Source organism: Abramis brama, assembly GCF_963993115.1.
Source record: "Abramis brama genome assembly, chromosome: 11".
NCBI lineage: Eukaryota > Metazoa > Chordata > Actinopteri > Cypriniformes > Leuciscidae > Abramis > Abramis brama.
Window position 1 is genome coordinate 16,721,913 of NC_139973.1, and position 26,162 is coordinate 16,748,074.

At 36.5% G+C, this 26,162-nt stretch overlaps 1 protein-coding gene across 4 annotated transcripts in view; it reads right to left on the reverse strand.

Annotated features, from left to right (window-relative positions):
* shroom2a (shroom family member 2a) overlaps positions 1-25,660 on the reverse strand; it is a 50,591-nt gene extending 24,931 nt beyond the window's left edge. For 2 of the 4 annotated variants that reach the window (XM_084129672.1, XM_084129671.1), the window contains exons 1-2: positions 24,692-25,659; positions 6,556-6,704 (exon numbers count right to left, since the gene is read on the reverse strand). In XM_084129672.1, the coding sequence (XP_083985798.1) occupies positions 6,556-6,704; positions 24,692-24,895 (353 nt within the window). In that variant the 5' untranslated portion in view covers positions 24,896-25,659. Of the gene's footprint in view, positions 1-4,536; positions 4,803-6,555; positions 6,705-24,691 lie in introns of those variants that run through there. The other 2 variants (XM_084129670.1, XM_084129675.1) reach the window with 2 other exon arrangements.
* Between the last annotated feature and the right edge of the window lie 502 nt (positions 25,661-26,162).

Below are 26,162 nucleotides of genomic sequence, written 5' to 3' on the forward strand. Positions count from 1 at the left end.
AATAAAGTCTTGTAAACATGGTTTACTTGCATTGCTAGGTTATTAGTTTGCACGTAAACTGGGACAATGGATTATTTCAATAAGCTGATTTTTGTGGGTTATCAGCGTATTGGTGTGCATGGAAACGTGCTGACTGAATGACAAGAGTCTTCATCTCATGTGAGTGTACATCATTTTAAAGGGTTAGTTCACCCAAAAACGAAAATTCTGTCAATGAATACTCACCCTCATGTTGTTTCAAACCCTTAAGACCTTCATTCATCTTCGGAACACAAATTAAGATATTTTTGATGAAATCCCAGACAGCAATGCCATTACCACTTTCAAGGGCCAGAAAGGTAGTAAAGACATCTTTTGAAATAGTCCATGTGACTACAGTGCTTCAACCTTAATTTTATGAAGCGACGAGAATACTTTTTGTGCACAAAAAAATCTAAACAAAATAACAACACTGTAAAAAAAATCTGTAGAAATTACAGTATTACTGGCAGATGCTTGCCAGTAACTTACTGTAGATTTAAATTGATGTTATTTACTGGTAACAGTTTGTTCAAAGTTAAATGAACATTAAACATTAACAAGTCTTTATCTTTACAGAATAAAACTAAAATAACAGCCTCATGCAAAGCATTCTGGGAACCAAAATCTGAAGGAAAAAAAAACAGAAAAAGGTTGATGAAGATTTCTGGTTCCCAGAATGCTTTGCATTAGGTTGTTATTTTATAGTTTTATTCTGTAAAGACAAAGACTTGTTAATGTTTAATGTTCATTTAACTTTGAACAAACTGTTGCCAGTAAATAACATCAATTTAAATCTACAGTAAGTTACTGGCAAGCAGCTGCCAGTAATACTACAGCAAATTTTTTACAGTGAACTTTATTCAACTATTTCTTTTCAGAAAGCTCTTGAATTTAATCAAAAATATCTTCATTTGTGTGTCTTAGTCTTTCATTTGTGTTCTGAAGATGAACGAAGGTCCTACAGGTTTGGAACGGCATGAGAGTGAGTAATTAATGACAGAATTTTCATTTTTGGGTGAACTATACCTTTAAGAATTTTTCAAAAGTACTGTTTATTTCTTTGGGTTATAAAAAGTATTTTATTAAAAGTATTAATAAAAACTACTGTGGACACCTTTAGTTTTAAATTACAACAAAGTTCTTAAGTATTAAAGTATACAGATGGCCTTGTTCCACTGTAAATCCAACTTTCTATGTTTGTCCAGTGCCTTGGTCATGCCAAACTAAACATTCTATTCCAGCTCATACCATGATCTCATAGTTTCAAATGAAGTCAGCATATGCAAAACAGGCACCACCCACAAACTCAACAACTTCCTATTTCCTCATTTCACAGTCAAACTCCTATTTTGCTTTGGTCTTACACTGGCATGCAATCCCTTTCAAAAAGTACACCGTTAAAAGCCACGTCACCCTCTGCTCTGTCGTAATGGTACAGATCGAGGCACATGATTTGCCAGGGTCAGGGTCATTTTGTTCACACAACCCAGTCATCTGCCATCTGTCACACAAATTTGACGAATTATGACAATTATACCCACCTCAACAGGTTTTTAAAACAACATGAGGGTGAGGGTGGAGTGATGTAACGGCATGCTATTTGTTGGCTATAAATATGTTTGGGTTTAGTAGCCTGAGATCACTCTTTCAATCTGGGATAACATTTTTATTTATATTATATATATTTTTGAAGTTCTAGATTTAATGAAAAGATTTTCACTGGTCCCCACACACACACACACACACTAAATGTAAAATACATTACCTTTGGGGTGGCAGGGTTTTTGGTAACATTTATATTACAGTCCTGTTCCTCATTTACATAGGCTACTATGTACTTATTATAGTTATTACAATAACTATGTAATAACTAGGTACTAACCCTGGCCTGAACCTACCCCTAAACCTAACCCATGTAGTTACCTTATATTAAACAGGGGCCTGTACCATGATGGTTACAGGATTAGTTTTGAGTTGACAAAACCAAACCAATCCAACCAGGCTTTGTTGGTACCATGATGCTGATCATCAACTCTCTCTGTCAACTCAGGCTTTGATGCTGAGTTTAGGAGTTTAGGTGTGACATCAGTAGCGAACAGCCAATCACATGCTGAGAAAGAGTGAAAACTGCAATTCATTTCTCGCGAGAGAAGCAGTGCGATTCACTTCTCTCTTCAGAATATTACGAGATTGAAAAATATTAAGAATTTAAACAGCAAGAAGAAAATAGCTGTCTATGAGAGAGGACAACTAAAAGAAAAAGTTTTGCTATACCAGTGCAAGTAAAATTGTGAAGTTAGTTTATACAGTTGATAAAGGAATTTTTAAGCTCATATGTAGTCATTTTATAGCTTAATCTGTTGATTCTCAAGCGTATTTATATTACCTTTATATATTTATTCCTTTAAACTGTGCATAAAAATAATTGATAAACTAAAATTGTACGTGTGATCGATTGATAATTAAATAAATAATATCTAAATCATACAAAATTATTATTCTAAATAAGTGTTACTAAAAGCCAGGCGATTTTGTCTTTAAAAATCATTTGCTATGTAGTGACCTTTAATTTGGAGTAGAAACAAGTGGAGTGAATTTATCCTTTGCTCACAGCTGATTGGTCCAATTTTGGTTTGAGATCTCTTCCCTGGAACATAACCTGCCCCGGACCAGGTTAGCCGTGGAGCGCAAGTTACTATGGCAATGAACACTGCTAAAAGCCAAACCACTTTCATGGTGCCTAAAACCCAGGGTTGGCGCAAACTAAACTGAAACATACCTGGCTAGCCACCTAAACCGGCTTCATGGTATAGGCCCCTGTACTTTCTTAGGTGCGTACAGTGTAAGTTCATGTGCATGTACTGTAAAATAAAGAGCAACCTGAACTCTCTTATACTCACCAAAACTGTGAAATATTGTGAATTGTGAAATATAACATTGTGAAATATAACAATTTATAAGAACTGTTTTCTATTTTAATATATTTCAACATGTAATTTAATTTTCACTGATTATTGGTGCTTAAGAAACATTCTTATAACCGTTTTTTTTTGTTGTAGAGACCATGGTTCTTTTTTCAGGATTCTTTGACAAATAGACAGCATTTATTTGAAATAGTCTTTAAAGGTCTTTACTGTCATTTTTGATCAATTTAATTTCTTTGCTGAATACAAGTATTAATTTCAAATCAATAAAAAAAAAAAATAAAAAAAAAATAAAAAAAACTTAGGGCGCTTTCACACTTGGTTCGATTGCCTGTTCCGAACCCGAGTTCGATTGCTCCCCCCTCCCCCTGCCCCCGATGGACTGTGTTCACATTATATTATTTCTATCCGAACCGCGGTACGCTTGCGTCATCAGGCTGCAGCTGGCGTAATGGTGTTGCTTGGTAACCGTGAATGAAAAGGCGCCAAAATGGATAGACTTGCTCGCCTCGGTTGACATTTGTTCTTTTTTTTAACCTTTGGTTTTGTTTTCAACATAGACATACAGAAACACACTTCCGTCTATCTGCCGCAAAAATTCTGAAAACGTTTCAAAGACAGTGGGCTGTCCGCCGAAGACACATTATACGTCATCAATAGCGGTTCACTTCCGCGGTTTGGTTCGATTGCGTTCATATCAGCAGCGAACCGTACCTGAGTTCACATGAACCGTACCCCAGACCACCTTTTTAATCGGACTCGAGTACGGTTCGCGGGTGCGCACCCGAGTTCGGAAGACAGCGTTCACATCATCCAAATGAACCGAACTCTGACGTCATTCGAACCCGGGTGCGCACCAAAAGTGCTAGTGTGAAAGTGCCCTTACTGACCCCAGACTTTTGAGTGGTATAGAAGCTTAAACAATCAGGCTATCCTTAATGAAAGCCATTCTGGATGAGATTCTCACACCTCTTGTGAAACATCAGTCGGCAGATTGCCCAAACATGCCACACCTTCCACTGTGGTCCAGTAATAACTTGTTATCTGCTTTGTGTTTTCTAATTCTGACTCAGTCATGTCTTGTTGCTCACTGAAATTATCTGCTACAGGCACAGGAAATACAGGGAAATGTATGCACTACAAAGTCACAGCTACAAATGATAAAACATTTTTTTTTTTTTCAAATGAGGGTTTAGGTTCTCTTGATTTAAACATTCAAAAGCATGAATCACGAAATGTCCCTGAAATCCTTTGTGATTACTCAATTGGAATGCATCAATCTAACTGAATAAACTGAGAGTTGTTACGTGTCTGTTTAACAATGTCAACCACTTATCCCTGATTGCCTAGTCGGTCCACATTCGTTTCACTGTTGGAGATATGAAACCGAGACAATCCTTTTGATGTCACCAAACACAACCCCCATCTACAAAACATTACATAAAAAAAAACACTCAGGCCAAAGTTAACATCACTGATCTCGTTTAATCTAAGCTTTGATCCGAATTTAACTTTAAAATGGATAACTTTGCCTAATTTCCATGAATTAAAAAGTCAACTACAGTGAATCTTCAACAGATGTTCAAGTCACCTTAACGTAGAGTTCGAGTCACCTTCTGTGCCGCTGCAAACCCGCCGTAATGGCTCTGTGCAATAGATGAACAGAGGCAGTTTTTCTCCCTGGATGACATTGTTTGTTTAGCAGTTATCCTGTAATGCGACCAAACATACTTAGTGTTGTCCAGATATGCCAAACTGAGACAAAGAGGACAGTGTTTGGCACACAAAGAAGTGGACTGACCAGCTTGCTCCTCTTCAGCTGCAACGGGCCAATGAAAATGGACCAGTGAAAAATATTATGGCTTTCATAATGCACATTTTTCTATAAGGACAAGATAATAATGTAAAAAATAAATAAATTAGGCCTTTATAGCTTAATGACGACTTAAAATCAAACCCAAAACTGTTCCATTTATTTCATTTCTAACAGAGAGACCACATTGTTGTAAGTGTTGCTGTAAACATATGCATACACTGCTTTCAAGTTGAGAAAATCTCACCCTTGTGTTTGGAGTTGGAAAAGAGCAGAAGTTGTGAAAAAACCTGATAACAATCAGACCACGTGAATCAGGACCAAATCACTTAATTTGCATCACATATTCGACACACGCTCTCTACCCGCAGTGTCCACTGGCTGAGAACACTTTCAGCCTGCATGCAAATCTACTGCATCAGATAGAAACATCAGAGAGGGTTGTTAGTGAAAACATAGTGGCAGCTCACTCTAATGTCAGCCTTTGACTACGTCAGTAGAAATAGGAAGGGTGGCTGAGTACAGGAAATGCACAATTTGATGTTTCAATTAGAAAAATAATCACGTTACTGGTGATAAATAACTTATGATGATCACTGACATGCAGACAGGACTGAATCCCTTAGCACTTTCACTCTTCACACACAGTACCATGTTCTTAATACCGTATCTTAACAAACAGAATGATTAGCAATTACATTGTTCACAAGAATGTAAAAATGTCATATAGGTAAATGTCCACCAACAGAACAGAATAAATTGAATAATGTTATTTTTTATTAGTTGGGAACTAAAATCTGTAAATAAAATAAAATAAAATAAAATAAAATAAAATAAAATAAAATAAAATAAAATAAAATAAAATAAAATAAAATAAAATAAAATAAAATAAAATAAAATAAAATAAAATAAAATAAAATAAAATAAAATAAAATAAAATAAAATAAAAGATACAAAAAAAGTTATGCCGTAAAATGAAGAATAAATATTTAAGATTCTAAATCCCTAATCAATCAATTTATCACTGTGCACTAATTTGTGACAATAATGAAAAATATACTGAAAATGTTGTACATTTCTCATTTAAACTTGTAAGTGCCAGAAAGCAATCTGGCAGAACTGGACTGTCAGGAATTCAACGGCTCCCTCAGCATCAGCTGAACTAGTGATGCAAACAACACCAATCCCCAACAGCTACACTCACTACCAACCTGTAATGTACATTGATTCACTGGTGTTTCTACCTAATGGAGTAATACAATATTGATAGGAACGCAAATAATCATGCTCATAATATTTAGTGCATCTTTTATATGAAGCAAGAGCAAGTCAACAACCACAAATAGGCCTATCTTTTCACTAAGAGGAGAAAATGTCAAAGACCTTGTTCACACCTAATATTAACATCCGTTTCTGCCAATCTGCCAATCAATCATTGAGCTAAAACAATTATTCTAATTTCTAACCCTTACCAACGATGACTTTAAGAAGTTGATGATAGGCGCTTTATTAAAATAACTGGGCATTCTGCTCAAAAAGTCTCATCTGCATTGAGATTAAAATTTGAAAGTATATTTGGAAACAACAGCCTGTTGACTTTCCGTGCTTGTTTATCAAAGTGCAAGTAAACACTGACGGAGTTATGCATGTATGATGATGTTCATACCCTAGAAATTTGTATTTGTGTGAGGCATGTTAGGTGAAAACAGCTTGACCGCTTGTGATCAGATCCCCTGAGATCTTATAATCAGGTGTAAACAGGGACCAAAAATAATAGTGAGGTTGTGGATAAATTACCTTTTCACCACCAAGCTGAGAGTCTTGTGGGAGCCCTTGACTAGACAGATGGCCTCTTGTCTGAAGCCGGTGAGAGAAATGTTGTTGATATTGATGAGTTCATCTCCAGCCTGCAGTCTTGCGGTTGCGGCCTTACTGCCCTCTTCCACCTGTGACAGACACAATACACTCAGGCTGAATAAAAACTGTCCGTTTCATGACCATGCATCACCTACAAATGAATAGATCTATACTAAGAGCACTCTCTTTGTTGTGTGGCTGAAATCGAACAATGACAGTATACGGACAAGCATTCACCTTTTGTAAATGACTAGCCTGTCAGGTAGTGCAGTGCGGTTAGGCTTTCTTCAGATAGGGAGCAAAAATCTGATTGTTTGGCATATCCAACTTAAATCAGTTAAGTGAAATCTGATTTTTACATCCAATCCAAACGTTTCAGTGTGAACGGTCACATTCAATTGTTTTAGTCATCTGGGACAATGCATATGTTATGTCATACTCAATGTGCAGTAGTCTGCCTTTTACAGGCTTTTTACCCTCTTTTTACCCTAAAAACTATATTGTACGTGCTCTGTAGTGAATAATGAAACACAGTATATGCAAGAATATGTAAAACACACTAATGACAACAACACCTATGTTTTTCGGTATCATGGTGTGATGTCACGATAGACATGAGCAGAGGCAAATGTTTTAATTTTTGGTCCTTTCTTTTTGCTAGACATTAGGAGTGTGCGATATTGACAAAAATCATTATTTTTTCGGGATTGGGATCAACAAGGTTTTTGTGCTGGCCTGGTGCATTGGCTGGTTTGGGCCTGTAACGGACAGCTCCTGAAGCTTTTCATATCGTCTACATTTTGATTTGTTCAAAACATCTATAATTCATTCAGAAACAAAGCAAGTGACTGTCTTTATGAATGGGTTATTGAATCATTCATTTATTTATTTTAAATCATTAATTCCGTAATGAAACCACTGTGTGTTGCTCTGTGTAAGCAACGGTTCTGCTCCGGCTTTGTTTGGAACCATTTCTGTTGCTGTATTATAAAAGGCTACATGATGCAGTAAATGCATGGACTCTCAGGGAGTGTTTTTTACTATAGTAACCAATGTAGATAGGGCTGGGCGATATGACGGTATATATCGTGACCATGGAATAAAGGGTCTATCGTTAGAGATTTTACTGTATTGTTTATTTCGCGGTATGTAAATATATCCGGGTAGCACATTACATATACATGTACATATACATATACAAATACATATACACGTAAGAGTGATAAAGAAACATGCATTAATGAGAAAATAAAGAGTGGGACGTGTTTGATGTTGAGCGCAATAAGCTGTGAAAAAGAACTCAATGCGGTTGGTGCTTGCGCTGACTGACAAGACAGCTGAAGCGTGCGCACAGAAAGTCGCCTCTCTTAGACAGCATGCAACCACGAATTCAGAATGTTTAACAAAGTTATTAAGTGCAATAAGCTGTGAAAAAGAACTCCATGTGTTCGCGCTGACAAACACACAGCTGAAGCAAGTTCACAGAAAGCCACCTCTCTCAGACAGTTCTCTTTCATATCTTATTGTGTTTGAATGGATAGATAGACGTACAATAATGTCAAAATACACGTTGTGTGGAGTATTCATGTAAACAGTTGGTTATGTCTTAAATTAACGTAAATAGTTGGGTGAAAATCGGATGCGTGTCAGTAAATTGGATCAGTGCATTTAGTTTTAAAGGGACAGCAGCGTAATAAACTGCTGTCTGTCTCATTAATGTTAAAGCTACAATATGTATTTTTTTCCACCGCTAGGCGGCGCTAACCTCTTACAATAACAAACGGTGTAGGTTAATGACGCATAAGCGGAATTATGGAACTTCTTGTCATGCAGAAGGATCTAATAATGTTTATGGATGAGTGAATACATTGTTTTCAACATGACTGTGGTATGAAGCAGGGTGCAACTGCTAATGAGAGACAGATATCAGCGCCACACGTGAGTCCCGCGGATATAAAGGAATAAGGACATTTCATTCATTCCAGATCAACATTAGAATAACATACTGATCATATTCTAACATTTCATCATGTTGAGCTATATAACATTGATTAGTTTTATGTACATTTGCACTTGCATTTGCATTATGTACGTCTCTGTCAAGTCGAAGTTTGTCACGGACGCGGAGCTCTCGGCATCTCGAAAACGCCACGCTGATATTGATCCTCGTTTTATTTCTCATTTTGTCCCGAAGTCTACTTTTGGGATATTGTAAGTACACAACTGCAGGAAATATATCACACTGTGCAAGTGATTTTTGGATATTTTATTACAAAATTCTTACAAATTGTACCTTTAATCAAACAACAAAAGAAAAAGAGAAAATCACTTACTGCTCTTGAATGAATCACTTTTGTATCTTTAATAAGTATCAGTTCATATTGGATTCATACAGTGAAGACTATGCAGTGTTTTAGTTATACACTTGATTATTCAATTTCTGTAGTTTTTCTTATTATGTTAAATAAACCTACTGTAGCTGAAAAAAAGTTTATTTAATTTGTATCTTTGCTCTATTGCATTTATCCTACTGTTTGCAATTTGCTTCTTTGTTCTTATTTTTAATTAAAAAAAAGAAATAAAATAAAAATAGCTATCTCGAGATATAAATCGGTATCGTGAAATAAAACTTATCATACCATGAAATAAGATTTTGGTCATATCGCCCAACTTAAGAGTACGTAAACTGGATATGGACTGTTTGAACAAACAGATCTTATTTTAAATCACATTCAAAATGACAGGGTGGACAATCAGTCTTAAAGATCCAATTTGAAAAACTGATCAGATGAATGTGGAGTGTGAACAAAGTCTTAGAGCATTTCCTAAACAACTGCACGCACTCTAGTGCCAAATATATTATTATTGCTGTAGGTGTATTAACCTTAAATGACCAAATGAGAAAGGCATGTTCACCTTTCTAAATCAGCACAGGGGGGCAAGTCATAAGCTTTCCACATTAGCACTTTACCTCCACAGCCGAGCTAGAAGCGAGTTAATCATACATATTCTGCCATAAAGAGAGGATTTCAGGGAACATGTAGCCAAATAGGGGGTTTGGTCTAAAGTAAAGTAAATTCCTGACATGATATGTAATGCTGCTCTATCTTCCAGTAAGCCAGTTATCTGCTATTTGAGCCTTTACCCCAAAGTTGATCACGACTGTTCATTATTTACTTCGCAGGTCTACTACTCATCAAACTTGATCCTTTCTGGGGAGATAATTTTCATACTCACAGGCATGCACTTTTTTACACCATTACATGGTGCTATTAGCAAAAGGTCAACATATTTTTAGAAGGTCAACTTTAAGCTCTGGAGTAATAATTCATGCAAGCTTTATCACCAGCTGTGGTTAGATTCAAGTGCCAATCGGCCATATAGCCTAATAAACCATCTTAGTGAGTATACGTGCTTGGTCAAGAATGCACAAATGTGGCTATTCCTTTGGTCTTCCCTGCGTTTATTATTTTAACAGCAGCAGGACTCTGTGACATCCAAACTCAAGAGCCCCCCTCAGAGTTTATAAAACAAGGAAAACTTTAAGGAGGCCGAAATAAGAAGCACTTAGAATAACCTCAAACGTTAATGTTAAACAGGCTCGCTATTGGGTGCCCCCCTCTGGCATTCCGCACCATACTGAGAGAATAAATGACTTAGAACAATGAAAATGTTCACAAGAGAGGTATCAGACCAACATAAACATAGCAAACACTGTTGGATCATCAGGAATGAGGGCGGGGTGTTATTTAATGGGAATGTGAGGTAAAAGCAGAGGTGAGAGTGAAAAAAAGAAAAATATTTTCTTCTCAGTATCATGAATTTGCATGAAAAAACATATCTGCAGATTTCGTGACAAGAGCAAGAACATGAAAATATTGTCTTGGACTTGAGTCCGGTCTCAAGTACTAGGGCCTACAACACTCACTACCAAATTCACATGTGTCATTTGCATGGTACTTCAAGGTTTGTGAAAGAATACTGTGTATTACCAAGCCACTTCACTCCAAGAAAAACATCAAGGGCACAGCAGAAGATTGGTTGCTTTTCAACCAAGGGAGTGGGATCTCTCATAATTCTGTCCCAAAACACACTGCCATGAATAAAGAATGGAATCAAAACTTCCTGCAAGAGCAACTTCTAACAACAATCAAGGAGCAATTTGGTGATGATCCGGGCATTTTTCGAGCATGATGGAGGCATCGTGTCACAAGGCAAGAGTGATAATGAAGTGGCTCGGAGGTCATTACATTTAAATTTTGGATCTGTGGCTAGGTTTTCAATTCCTCAAAAGGCAATTGAACAAGCAGAATTCCACAAATTGTGATCAACTCCGAGCACTAATCAGTCAGGATTTGGCCCAGAAGCTGATAGCATGCCAGAGCAAATTTGCAGAGAAGACGGGTAAATATGGACTCTTTGCATATATTAAAATCTTATGATACCATTGTTTTCCAGTCTACCATAGAAACATGTGAAAAAAATAACCTACAAATTCTGAAGCAGCAAACTTTGTAAAACACAACATTTATGTCACTACTAATATTTTGCCCACAGCTATATACTGTATAAATTAAAACATGGATGAAAAATATCTTAGGATATTACTTAATAATAATTATAATAGCAATTACAATAGTAGCCTAATAGACATAATTTCCTCAAGTTACTTTTATTTTGGTGGATTGTAGTAAAGAAGGCTGATGCCTATCCAGGCATCTCGGGTAGCCGGTGGGAAAACAAGCTGGACTGTGGGCTAGTCCATTGCAGGGCTCACACAGGGCACACTCGCATACACACTCTCACTCATACCTACAGGCAGTTTTTCTGTCTCTCCAATTCACCCATCATGCATGTCTTTGGACTATGGGGGAAACCAGAGTACCTGGAGGAAACCCAAGCTGACACAGGTTGAACCTACAAACTCCCTTTTCCGACATGTATCATAGTATTCTTTGCAATATCTAAGTACTATCTAAATACCATGGTATTGGCACCACTGTGTCATGTGATAACCACACCACTACAGCTCCAACAACCAGGTGGTATTTCTAAGGAATTTTTCAAGGGCTTGAAACAAGTTCCATGACCTGGCAGTCTCTGCAAGGGGTCTTGAGCACGGGATGGGGTGAGGGAAGGATGTGGCTCAGAAGAATGAGGGAGTTCTGCTGACTAGTGTCCTGTGCTCTATGCTGACAGAGCACTGAGTTTTACAGCTACTGATTATCCTGCTGCGCCCAACACACACGCACACAACACACACATATAGACAATGATTTTTACACTGTACAAACTGTGTATTTAATCCCCTGACCCTAACCATACCCCTAAATCTACCCATCACAGAACACTTTCTGCATTTTTACATTTTCAAAAAAAAACATCATTTCGTATGATTTATAAGCTGTTTTCCTCATGGGGATAAAAAAAAAAGTCTGTTCTATCTGGTATTACCACCCTTGAGGGGATATTTAGTCCCTATATTGTAAGGCATACCAGGTAAACACACACACACACACAATTTTCAAAGAACAAATGTTCATTTGAGAGACATCACCTCTCCACAATGGTGCCATTGTCAGTCTTGACAATAAGAGTACGTAGAATACCATATAACAGGACTCTGCCTGTACAGAACAATAATATGACTAATGTCTTTTGTTGTTGTTTCTGCTGAAGTTGATCGTACACTAAAGAATTTGAGTCAACTCCAGATACAACATTAAGCTCTTTTGAATGAACATTGTATCCTAGCAAAACCAAAAGAGCATGAGCTCCTTGTGGCATTAGGAATGATAAATTCTTTCCCCTCCAGGCAATAAAATAAAAAATAAAATCAAAAAGATTTCAAAAAAGTTTTCTGCAATCACATTCCATGTATCGAGAGGCCTACGATAGCCAACATCCACACTCCTAAAGAGCGTTAATGAGTGTGATTCACCCCTTGTGTGTTTAAAGTATCAAAAGGTTCATCGTAGGGATGCAAGATATAGTGATTCGGTACAGACATGTTATTTAATATATTAATACACTTCAAGCGTTTTAGTGTTTTGTGTTTAATTTATTTAAACAAAATAGTATTGAATTTTGATATCAGCCATTTATCGTTTTTTAGATATAACACGAAAAGAATTATCGGCTTATCAGTACTAGACAGAATTTTTATATTGGTACTCCACTAAAGCAAAATTAAAAGACCATGATTTGTTTTAAAACACAGTGTAGGGTAACGGATATACATTTTTTTTTAATGTATACGCTTATCAAGGAAGATACTATGAGCTCTGAGGTTGTTAATAAATGGCTTATACTTCTGTAGAACAATGTTATTTATTTATTTATTTTTATTCAATTCTCTGTGAAGGACTACCTTACCCATAATACTGTAGAGAGATCCACTAATCAGAGAAACTGCAATTATTGTAAAAACAGGAAATCACAGCAAAAGCGTTCCGCAGTGACCGCACACTCCCATAAACAACTGTGAATTTCGAGTCTCCTTACAACCTTAAACAACTTATATATATACAATATACAATATACATATACACATACACAATATATATATACACACACACACACATTGTGGTTGAATAAATTGCAATAAACTTAAAAAATAATGATACATTTTATACTTACAACTAGGGTTGTCACAATACTGAAATTTAAGTCAGAACCATTACCAGTGGAATTTTGCAGTTCTCAATAGGGCGGGGTGATAAAACGCTAACGATAATTATAGCAATATAGTTTTTCTCAATATAAAATAAAAGTTTGATAAGTGTTCAATGTAATGTTTATGCCCTATATTAATAATGCTGCGCACTCATGTAGCAGACCATTACACTGGTGCCACTGTTGCGTATTAAACGCACAGAACATTTATCAGCTCAGCTCGAAACACACTGCAGTGTAAGCTTAGAGCAAATGCATTTACTCGCTGATCATCTCGATCACGCGACAACTAAACAGCGATGTGACATTCTCAGTGCTGACATTCTCAACAACAGCGCAGAAAACAGGAGAAACTTTGAACCACAAAGAAACAGTTAGAAGGCTTTTCGATCCACAAGTCAGCAATATTAAGCTACCATGATTTACTGTAGTAATACTAATTGAAACCATGGGATTGTGGCAGAAATTTGGGATATTCATATAGAATTTGATTATATTATTATTGTAGACATTAAATGTATTAAAGGAGTAATGGGATTAGAATTACAGTATTTTTTGTTATTAAGCTATAGCAGTTTTTGTGAATTTGTATTATACTCAAGCTATTGTCAAATGAGCATTTCTAAGCGAGAATACATGTAATAATAATTTGTGAAATGTTTGCCTGTTTGGCAAGTGTTTGTCATTTTCTGATGTTAAAATCACAGTTAACCATCTGGTTTTCTGAAACTTTCACTCAAGAGGAAAAACATGCCTTGAAGGGGTGGTTGATCATGATTTCCCTTTTCTGACTTTAGTTTGTGTGTAATGTTGCTGTTTGAGCATAAACAACATCTGCAAAGTTATAACGCACAAAGTTCAAAGAAAAGGAAGATCTTTTCTTTTAAAGATATTGCTTTTTAAGGACTACAACAAACGGCTGGTAGGGACTACAAGACATTCCTCCTGGGTTAATGACATCACTAACCCCAAAATTTACATAAACCCCGGAACACGATTTATAGATCATCAAGACAAAATATGCTAATCGAGGACTAGAAGATAACTACACATAAGCTACATAAATTCATCAACTAACCATTCAGAATAGTTGTCTACATGTTGTCACTTCTTCTTGAGTCTCTCCATCTTTGTCTGACTCCGGTTTGAACATGAAAAGTGCATGTCTGAGTGAGTGCAAGCTGTTGTAGCTCCGCTCTCTGTGCCGGGAGCAGCAGCTCATTTGCATTTAAAGGGACACACACGAAAACGGTGTGTTTTTGCTCACCCTCAAAAAGTGACAAATTTAACATGCTATATAAAAATATCTGTGGGGTATTTTGAGCTAACATTTCACATACACACTCTGGGGACATCAAAGACTTATTTTACATCTTTTGAAAAGGGCATTATACCATCCCTCTAAAACCTGAAAGAAATAAAGATTTTACATTTATCGTGATAATTATCAATATCAACTGATATGATTTTGGCCAAATTTCAAATTTCAGTACCACAGCAAAAACTGTTGAATTAAGTACTTTATGGACACATTTTGTCCCGTTTTGTCTCGTCCATTGGTTATCACCGTCAATCATCAGTTTCTGATTCAATTGTGTATATAAATGTGGCTGTCAATCAACTTTAGTGTATTTAGCAGCATGAAAAACTAAACTTGTATTCAGACTGTGAATGGGTAATAAAGCAAGAGAAGAGCACTCCCTTTATAACCACTAAGGCTGTCAATCTCTAAAGTGCAAGCTCACTGAATTCTGCACTCTTGCGAATACTCCTGTTATATTAAAAAAGCTGTCTTAAATGTATGAATATTTTATTTAAATCGTGCTTGCATGGGAATGGGAAAATGCTTCCAGATTCAAGGCTGCTTATAAAGTGACACAACTGTTGTGCTCTTCCCTTCAGACCACAAATGGCTGTCGTCTCCATATCTAAGGACAGCCTACACAAAGTGGTGTGTTTCTTTAAACAAACACCATTATTTCCACAGCAGCCTTTGGCAGTTTGGAGCCCTCTAAACAATGGATGCGTGCGCATGTCTGTGTTTGTTTTGAGCAAGTGTTCAGAAAAGATAAGAGCAAAGGTCATGAAATACTTCAAAACATGTAAAGTGAGGCTAAATACTCTTTCCTGATACTTCTTACTCTGAACATGAACAGACATGTATTGCCGAGTTAAAAGTCAAGCTCTTTTGAAATAAATACTGATGAAAGCTTGTCTAAATTCGACTTGTTCCTGCCACTCCTCAAGTGAAGTAATTACTGTAAAAAACAAAACAAAAAGACTATCATTAACAGACTTTTTTCCTGATGGCTTTCAGTATGCAAGGTGAAGAGCCGTCCGCATCAAATTTGCTCACAACGGGTCGGGGTTGAATCCTGAACTGATTGAACTGATGAATCCTATTGTCCACGTTTACCAGCGTTCATTAAATGGCAGCCCTTTTAGGGTCTGTGTGCATTACAAGAATGCATAAATGAAAAACAAACACGTGTGAAAGGCTACACAGAGTATGCATGCAGTGTAAAACAGGATTATTAGAGTTTATTGAAAGTGAGGATTTAAAATAAATGCGATGAAGACCTTTGGCAAATAAACAGTATGAGAGGAATGAAGGGAATTTTAATTCGTCCCATTTTTCTGTATAAATACTTGGTTTAAATAAAGCTGCTTCCTGCAGCCGTCTTTCACCTTATGGATGGACAAATATGGTTAAAACAAACAGGCGTTTTTATAAGAGTTTGCAATCAATAAAACAGGCAAAAAGAGGGATTTTTGGCACTTTCTTGATCCTAACAACTGCATGACAATGCACTAAAAACTACTTAACACCTTAGCAACTTCAAAGCAACAGTCTGGCAATTATCCACAACACTCTAGCATTATTCAGAAAAAATATATATGAATAATATATATATGTCAATATCAAAAGTAGAAGTCAGTATCTGGTGTGGCACCAGCTGCTTTAAAGGCAGGGTAGGCGATTTGTTCTTTTGTAATGCTGGTTGAAAGTCTCTTCACATCCTGATAGCAATCACTAAGTTAAGTGGTCTAAATGTATTTATATGTACTGACTGTGATAGGCGTAGGACCATAAAATCTTCGTCCAATTTGGAACAAATGCAATGATACGATGTCCTACCTGCCTGTCAACTATTTTCATACCTCCACACACCCGCGCAGACATCACACGTCATTATGACGTTTAATGTCAGTCACCGAGCATCATGGCTGGACTGGCCATTGGGCATACCGGGCATTTTCCCGGTGGGCCGACGTGCTTTTTGGGCCGATACATCTCATACTCATACATAATTATTTTTTTTTATTTTTTTTAACGGCCCATAAATTTTTTACATCGGCGGCCCATTCGTTTTGTTTTGTTTTGCTTAATTGGCGGCACTGGGTTTGTGCCGGTGTAATGCATTGGTCCAAAAAAGTCAGTGTTAGTTTTTTTTTTTCTGACAGACCAGCCCATGAAACACGTAGATCAGCGGCCCATTGGCTCTTTTCTTGATTGACACTGGGCTGGCCCAATCACAACTTTAAACGAGTGAGCGAGCGTGCAGCAGTGTCAGTGTGTATCTGTCAAAACAGTCAGCGAGATGGAGAAGAAACGCAAAGAATGTGCAGAGAAATAGTGTGAAAAAATAGAACCAGGCCCTTAAAGCAGACGCTTATGTGTCAAAATATATGTTTTCTGACCTTCATCAGCTCCAGCGGCAGATGATGATAGTGAGGAGGATCAGGAGAGAGATGAGAAAGTGTAGAGTCCGCGGTAAGCAGAACTACTTTCAAAACACTTAGGCCATGTCATGAGTGTAGGAACCCATAACCCAGTTACAGATTATTTCCACATCTGCATAGTTGACGATTACCGCAATTCACTAGAAATTTAATGAGAGGCGTTTGTAAACCATGTTTTCCGCCAAAATAAAAGCTTGATGCAGTTTGCGTCAAAATAAAAGATCATGTGCTTATCTCTTTCAAGTATAGAAATTGGCACAAAACTAATTATGAAAGTTTCCTTTATTTTTTAGTGCATTTGTTTTACAAAATATGGCAATTACTGTCATTGATATTATAACTATTATTATGTAGTAGGTGTAATGTAAATAGACACTGTAAATAAAAGAGGTTTGAATTTTTCTTTGTTTAATTTGCACACTGAATATGGGTTGGAGCTTTTAATTTTGAACTTTCAATTTTGAACTTTCAAAGTGCACCAGATTGATGAATTTAACATTAAAATGCACAAAATTTGCAACCTCAGGTGCATGATGACGCTGCGTGTGTTTTAGAAACACCCGTATTCTGCTTGCTTGCTTCCCATTCCAACTTGCTCACACACACACCACTCGAACCATAAAATAATCTTTCATAAACTTCGGAAAGGTTGACGCGAATTACAAGGACATTCGCAAGCTTCATTGCACAGGATATGCGCTGTAAGAAACGCATGCTTTGCTTGATGTTACGCTTGAATTGTGCAGAATAATCCAACAACAGTAAAGATGAAAAAAAATCACTCACAGCTCTTGAATGGGAAACATTCAGCCATATTCTTAAATACTGAAAGCACTCTTCATTTTTTGCTAGTAATATGTTTTTTTTTGTTTTGTTATTATTTCAGGCTTTTATGTTTTAAAGCTATATTAGTTTATATATTAAAAATTCTTAACATGCAATCGTTTTAAATTTTTATTTTTTAAATATGTAATTATTTTAAAAAGTACTTCTAATTACATAATTAAATAATAAATAAAAAAGTTGTATTAATAAGATTAATTAATAAGAAAGATAAGTAGATCAAGAATAGTTTTGGAATCAGATCAGATCTTGAGGTGACATAAAGATCCTCACCACTACTATACAATGATTCATTGCTTGTTTTTGTTAAATAATACAGAAGATAAAGAGCTTGGTTAAAAAAAATATATATCGTTCAGCCCTAGTTTATACATATAGACACACAGACAGACAGACAGACTCACAAATATACAGATAGCCTGTCGCCAAACAGGTTACAATGACCTCACTTTGTGCGGAGGAATTATTTTAGGAATTTAGTAATACCATAATGCTCTCATCCTTCACAAAGAAGCCCAGGTTCCTATAATCCTATCTAAATTCATCCCAGATGCTGGATCATGCAAGTCCAACAGGCTTCAGGCTGTCAAAGATAATTCAGTACATTTGGATAATCAAGCAAAGCTTCAACATTCCAGTGCTGTTCCTGGCACTGCCAGTTTGCCTTTAGTAGGAATCTCAGAGAAAAGTAGTGAGACAATCCACTGAAAAACAGAGTGAGCAAAGAAAATCAAGTGAATTAAACACTGTAAATACTGCTAACTTAACCTGCAGTCTATTACCACTGCTTATTTTATCTTCTGTAGCAGTCCCTTGTTTACAATCTTTATGTTTAGCTTTGTCCCTTTCGAGGCGTAATAAATTTCTCATAAAACATGTCTTCTTTCTTAACACTTGTCAACAAATAATTGTCTCATTATTTACTCTGTCACTTAATGAAATCCAGACCATGACAACTAAATGTCTAATTTCAAAAGACCAGTACAATAAGAAACAATAGTTGAGCATTTCACAAATCTCTGAAATGTACAGTAGATGGCAATCACAGAAATCTCAATTTGCATACCATCCATCCTAAATAGTAGCCTATATGAAAACTGAACGTTCAAAATAGTAAGCCAACCGTCTTTTTTATTCAATAGCTATAGTAACAACAACCTCTTGCACCATAAAAGATGAGATTCCCTTTTTCAGTTTAATAAAGATGCTTAAGAAAGCAAGCTATGAGCTTAGGTAGCAAAGAATGTCTCTCAATGCCAACCAAGACAATTTTATGATGTCTCAATACAGGTGCTGTCTTCATTCTCAAAGTATACATACATTCTCAAAGTATGTACTTTTCCATCACAAGTGGGAGGAACAACAAGGTCAAAAACACCAATATGCCAAGAATAAAAATGAATTAAAAAAAAATCACTACAAATGTGGCAATATGATGACAGTCAAGCTTTGGAAACCAAGAGAATAAATGGATACAGGTGAGTGGTTTGCCAACTAATGGTTCTGGGTTCAGTCTTCATCTTTAGATAGGACTTTTCCTGCATCAACAGAATAATGGATCTATCTATCCATCTGTAAGAAACACACCTTGACTATAATGTCATGAATCAACGAAAATAAACCTTGATGAAAACAAAGACAACCAAGCCTTAATCTCGAAAAACAGGTGCAAAGGTTAATTTATGGCAAGATTTGCCATCTTACGATCCAGTAAAAACATTTTAAGAGACTTTAAGAGCATCAATGAGGGGGGTAAAAAGCTTCAGTACATTATTAACCGCTCTTACCAATTTCTGAAGTGTGACAGGGTCTGCAGGGCTCACAGAAATGTTTCTTGATGAATAAATGTCCAGAGATGTGAAAAACCACAGATCCACTCAATCTTTAAACCATCTTCTGAAAGACTGTGCTAACAAATCAAAGGCTTCCACGAACTGACCTAACTTAAAGTTTTAGCTCCTTAAAGACCCCAGCAATGGCAGGAATTTACTTCTGAAAGTCACATGCACATCAAAACTATTGAATGTAGGGTGGTCACCAGAGTTTTAGAAACTGTCACATTCTCCCTTACTTAACATTCTTTATAGCTAATCTGTGAGCTAAAATTGGCTAAAAATAAAAATGCAAGACATGCACTTAATGGAGAACATATACGCATGCAATATACGCTGAAAGTAAGAGAAACCAGTATTCTTTCCAATTTTATCTGCAAGGTCCTTCAGAGTTGATAAGTAACCAGAAAAGCACACAAAAAAAAGTTTCGGTCACTGTTCAAAATGAGTTAAAAAAAAAACCACACTGCAAAAGAGACCAAAGTGCCATTTCCACAGTCATAGCTTACATGTATGGAACGTTTAAACTACAAAATACACAACATTAATAGAAGCTACATTCTAAAATGCAATTGTTGTTGAACAATGGAGACCCTTTCAAGGAATCACAATATAGAAAACTGTGTTTTTGCAAATATGCTGCTTCAGTATTAATAGATTATTTATACTGGAAAACCATGATATGCATTTTATATGTTTTCATAGCTTTTATTGGCAAAAACATTGAATATGTGCAAAAAGTCCATATTTACAGCGTTGAGCCTTTTCATAACCTCTGCAAACCTCTCTATTATTTATCCACGGCAGTGTTTTCGGGCATAATTGTGAGAGAGCTCACTCCCCCTTGGATAAAAAGCAACCTTTTTGACCACATGAATAGTCTCAGGATGATTCACGGCATGACACAGCACTCAAGGTAGCATTGACCTTTTATTCTCCGGACAACTGATTTTCTAGGGCCTGGTTTCACAGACGGGGCTTAAAGGAACTGTATGTAAGATTGTGGCCAAAACTGGTACTGCAATCACTTTCAAATTACTGTAGAGCGTACAGTAATTTGAACCCTCCCCCCTCTAGCCTACACAGCACAGGACTATACAACGACTAAAACTATCACACAACATACTCACAGTCCTGCTAACCGAGTTGGTTGGCAATGCTACGCCACACATTGTCTTTCAAATCGTTGTCCTTGTAGTTTGTGATTGGCTGAGGCCTTTTCTGTCGCCGCAAAAGTAAAAAAAAAAAAATTGACATCTAAGCGAAAAAAATAAAAGTTGTTTTTTTGCCGCAGCACATTCGCGTTCGTTGTGGAAGCACTCATTACACAAACAGCTGATCAAAAAATAAAACCATAGCGCGAATTATTCGTGCGTCAAAATCGCATCCAGTGTGAAAGGACCTTAAGTCTTGTTTGTGAAACCAGGGGTAGATGTACCAGGGGTAGTCAGAAGACTCTTCCTCTTTCATCAGAAAAACTAGCTTTTGCACTAGTCTTCTGCAGTCCAATTGTACTTCCTGCAGAATTTCAGTCTGTCCTTGATGTTTTTCTTAGAGTGAAGTGTCTTCTTTGCTGCCCTTCTTGACACCAGGCCGCTCAGGCCATTTTGACACGACTCCTCAGGAGGAGACGGTCATGCTGCTTGCTGGACACTTTGGGCCGTCCTGAAGCAGCTGTACCTCTCTCCTTGAAGTTCTTGATGATCTAGTAAATGGTTCTTTTCCTTGCATGTGAGGCCATTTTGATGAGAAGCGATGATGGTTGCCCATCTTTCTTTGGAGGTAACCATGGCTAACACAAGAACACACTTCTTCCCTCCAATTATAGCAATCAGTCTTATAATCCAATCAGAATGATAGTGTGATTTCACTTAGTATAGTTCACACTTTCCCATGTGCTGATGATATGATTAGTGAAATTATGTTTCATCTAGGGATGCACCGATCCGATACTCAGTATCGGTATGGGCTCCGATACTGCCATTTTTGCCAGATCGGGTATCGGTCAGACGAGGCCGATCCAAATCCGATATTGTGCGTATACTATTCTGTGTTATTGTTAAGCCTCACAAAAGGCACACAAACAGTATAAAGCACCATAAGTTTTCGTGCACAATATTATAAGTGTTCTGAAGCCATTATATAGTATAATGTGAGATATAAATTAATATTTAAGTCGTTAAATTCAAGATCACGTAAACGTTTCCCTCAGCTGTGGCTGTCAATCATTCTTCTTTCAGCATTCAAACAGCGCGTCGCGTTCGGTTACGACAGTTAACACGATGAAACTCTCTCCAAGATGATTCAATGTTAGCCTACTATTATTATACTTGATCTGTAGATAAAGGTATATGGTTTCGCATAAAACAACTTTATCTTGCTGGACTTTATTGCTGTAGCTACCTTAATCATGTTACTTTCTACCGGGTGTCTGTTAGATCACAACACTGGAGTAAAGTCAGAGCACTATTTGTTCTTCACGCGCACAGTAACTGAAATTTAAAACTGTTAAAAGAAAATGCTGAATAGACTATTGCATAGATAGATACTGTATAATACACTACGCATCAATATGCATTTTCTTTGTGCTTTAAACTTTTCAATGCGGACTCGACGCGCTGCGCGCTGTGACTCATGTTGCTTCAAGCGCATCATTCTGCGCTCGGGATCCGCATAAGCGCTCTGTGCCGCACTGTATTGGAGCCTTTCACTGACGAAATGAAAGATTATTAATAGCCGTTCTTGTTCTGTCCTATCTATCATATGTTGCTACCTCATTAAACAGCTGTGCTATACATTTAAAAAATGTCTCAATTTTATAGTAGGCTATATATAAAATAATTGCTATTTTTGATTTTTATCTTGTTTTTCATGAATGTATTTTACAACAATACAAAGAGCAATGTGTAAAGTTTTACCAGATTTAGTGTCACACTTATTGTCTCTAATTTGTTCCCCACTAAACTTTTTTTTTTTCACAAAATGTTCAGATTTTATACAATTATTGTGCACTCGTGATTTTTCTAGACTAAATTTTACTGCTGAATTATCCACTAACCTAGTTTATAAAAGCATTTATGTCAGATTATGATCATATATTTTTTTGTTGTTGTTTTTCTTTTTTTCAGTTCTTATTATCAGTTCAACACAGAGTTATAGAAATTCTACTTGATAAAAAAAAAAAACTGCGCTGGTATCGGTACGGATCGGTATTGGCCGATACTCAGAATTTTTGGTATCGGATCGGATCGATTCTGAAAAAATGGTTTCGTTGCATCCCTAGTTTCATCATCTTGAGACAGTGCCAAAAAACAGTGAAATTTGGGATTTTGTGATAAAGATTTTGGCCAATGAAGCTTTTTGCAATTATTTAAAATACATCTAATCAGTCTGTGCAATAACCAAGAAACAACTCGAATCAACACCACAACAACTGAAGCATCAAACTTCACAAAATGTATGTCACTGCCAAAACTTTTGGCCATGTCTATACAGCATTTATAGCCTACGCTCTCAAATGTGACAGTAAAGACTTTCACGTTGTAAAATTATATTTCAAATAAATGCTGTTTTTAATGCTTTTTAATTTTGTATTCAAAGAGAAAAATGTATCAAGTTTCCACAAAAATATTAAGCAGAATAACTGTTTTCAACATTAATATAATAAGAAATGCTTCTTGAGAACCTAATCAGCATATTGGAATGATTTCTGAAGGATCATGTGACACTGAAGACTGGCGTAATGGCTGCTAAAAATTAAACTTTGCCATCACATTACATCATCAATACATATATAAAATAAAATATATATAAAATATATAAATTATTTAAAAGTAAATTGTAACATTTCACAATATTGTGGTTATAACAGTATTTTTGATCAGTATTTTGATAGACTTCCTCCAAAAATAGTTTCTATGACTTTGAAAGATGGAGAGTATGTGGTACATGGATGATCTGATTTGACCAAATGTGATCATTTTGAAAACCTCTGCAACTTAATTTGCATATGGGTTCGGTTTTGGTTTTCCTTTAAATTCTGACAACATAAAGCTCAAAATATTTGTCCAAACAAACAAGTGCACTCTCTTTACTTTAAATAGCACTTTCTATGAGGTCTCATGACATAAACTCTGGTACTGTCAAATAACAAAGAACAGATTTATAGACTAATAGGTGTACAAACCCTAAGGGTCCACGGTTGAAGACCAGATTAAGATACACTGTTCTGGTGCCCTATGATAAATCAATTTAAAAAGTGTCTGTTTCTCTACAAAGTGACTGCATTTTGATGGTTCCGATTTGAGACTGAAAGGTTAGACATTATATTATGCATGTGTATATCTGCTGACATGCTGTCGTATTGCCTGGACAAAGAAAGAAATTGCTTTGCCCATATTTTAAAACATGAACTTTCTTTCTTAGCATGTTGCTTTCTTGTGAGAACTGTATGACTCCAAGAGAGTAAAACTTCCAGAAGAAAAGGATTCTTGCGTTGGCCGGGAATCGAACCCGGGTCAACTGCTTGGAAGGCAGCTATGCTAACCACTATACCACCAACGCTCGGCGAAAATCGCGGAACGATTCAAGCTCACCAGACTAAACATAACCGACGAGATCCTACTTCAAATATGCTATAAAATTGATGTAAAGTGGTATATATATATATATATATTATAGGAGGAATATGAATATTAGAAATACAGTTTAACACTTAATAATCTAGAATAAAAATAATGCTACCAACTTTCATTGAACCAAAGTTAAAGTATAAGTTAAAATATTAACACTTATTTAATTTATATATAGGCTAACTATTATTATATATAATTTATATAGCTTTACAACTATTTTCTCAGGTAACTAATGCTTTTTTGACACTACTTGAAAGTTACAGATATCTCTCTCTCTCTCTCTCTCAAACAACAATGCCAAATTTAGATCAACAGTCCTGAGGTCACTTTAGACGACGGATGACTTACCTTGGTTATAAGAAGAGGTTCTCTGTGCTCCAATCCACCTCTAAGGGTAAAACCCCATGGTGCTCCCCCAGAGAGTGTCACATCCACCACTTTCCATCCCTCACCATTACCGTGATGTTCATCAAAACTCCCAGATCTTTCTGAACTGTAAAATATCCTGTGGTCTCCTTCAGGAAAGCCGGAGTATTGGTTGATCGTGTCCATTTCATACGCAACCTGTCTCTCAACCAACAGAATATGGCAGTCTTTTGTAGGCTACTTAAATGCAAATGTGGATGTATCAATTCCCAAAGTCAAAATCCCACAGACTTCCACATCAACAGCAGCTGTTAATGTTAATCCACAAGAACATCACATGGACGTCTCTGGATACTTTGTTGCGTTGTTTCCTCCTCTAGTCAAGACATCATTTAAGAGCGTTAACTTATTTAATTAAGTGTAGTGTAAATTCACAAAACAAACTTCCAAACTAAAACAAATTAGTTTTGTTTTAATTCCTGAAACGAAGCGCGATGTTAACAGAAATGTTAAGTCTTGTTTGTTTATGGTTTATCTGACCTCTCTCTTTATGTTAGCATTAGCCAAATGATTCAGTTTAAGTTTGTATCGCCATCAAAATCAAGTAACGTTAACGTTATTTCCTAAAAAAAATAATAAAAAATGCTCACTGACTGTCGATAACGCAACCGTCCGGATTCAAGTCGTTAACCAGAAATACTGATTAGTCATACGGGTTTCGCTGTTCATAGTGAAGGTTGTGTTCTTCCAGTCCTCTGTGTGTGTGTGTGTGTGTGTGCCGGTGGAGCTAGTCAGCTAACCGCGAGTCATTCAATCAACAAGTGGATGAACACCGTACTTTACATCTCTTCCCTGAGCCATGTTATAAGTTTTCCAACTGTTGTACGAACCGAAACATATAGATTTCTCTCTTAGTTTTTATTCTAACGCAGAACGTACTCGGATATGAGACACAAAGGCTGCAATGCCTGTGGCAGAAGGCTGATCTGTGTTGGGTTAGTGTGGATTACGCTAACGAGACTCAATCTACCTGTGCGCTCGTCACCAACGCTGATAAGAGAGCAGCAGCGACCTCTACTGTTCACTGTGTGTGGCCGCACTAATTTGCAAGCGCTTGCAAATAAAATCATTGAAAACCTATTTTTTACAGTCTCTGTTGAAAACATGTGCTTTGAAGTAGGCTAATTTATTTAAACTTTTTATTTTTTATAATGAATGTACTGTTTTTGATTTGGGACTCAGGGTCAAAGGAGATGGGCAATAGGCTAGGTTAAAACTGCGAACTCTCTGTGGCCAGTTTCAACTCCACGTAAAGTCACTGATTCTAAGCCCAATTCTAGGCTTTTGTGTTGATTCAAAGTTATCTGTGACTCTCTTTGTTCATCATTTAACAAGAAAGATGCAAAAACAGCTCTGTTGATAAAAAAAAAAAAATGGTTTCATTATAAGAGTT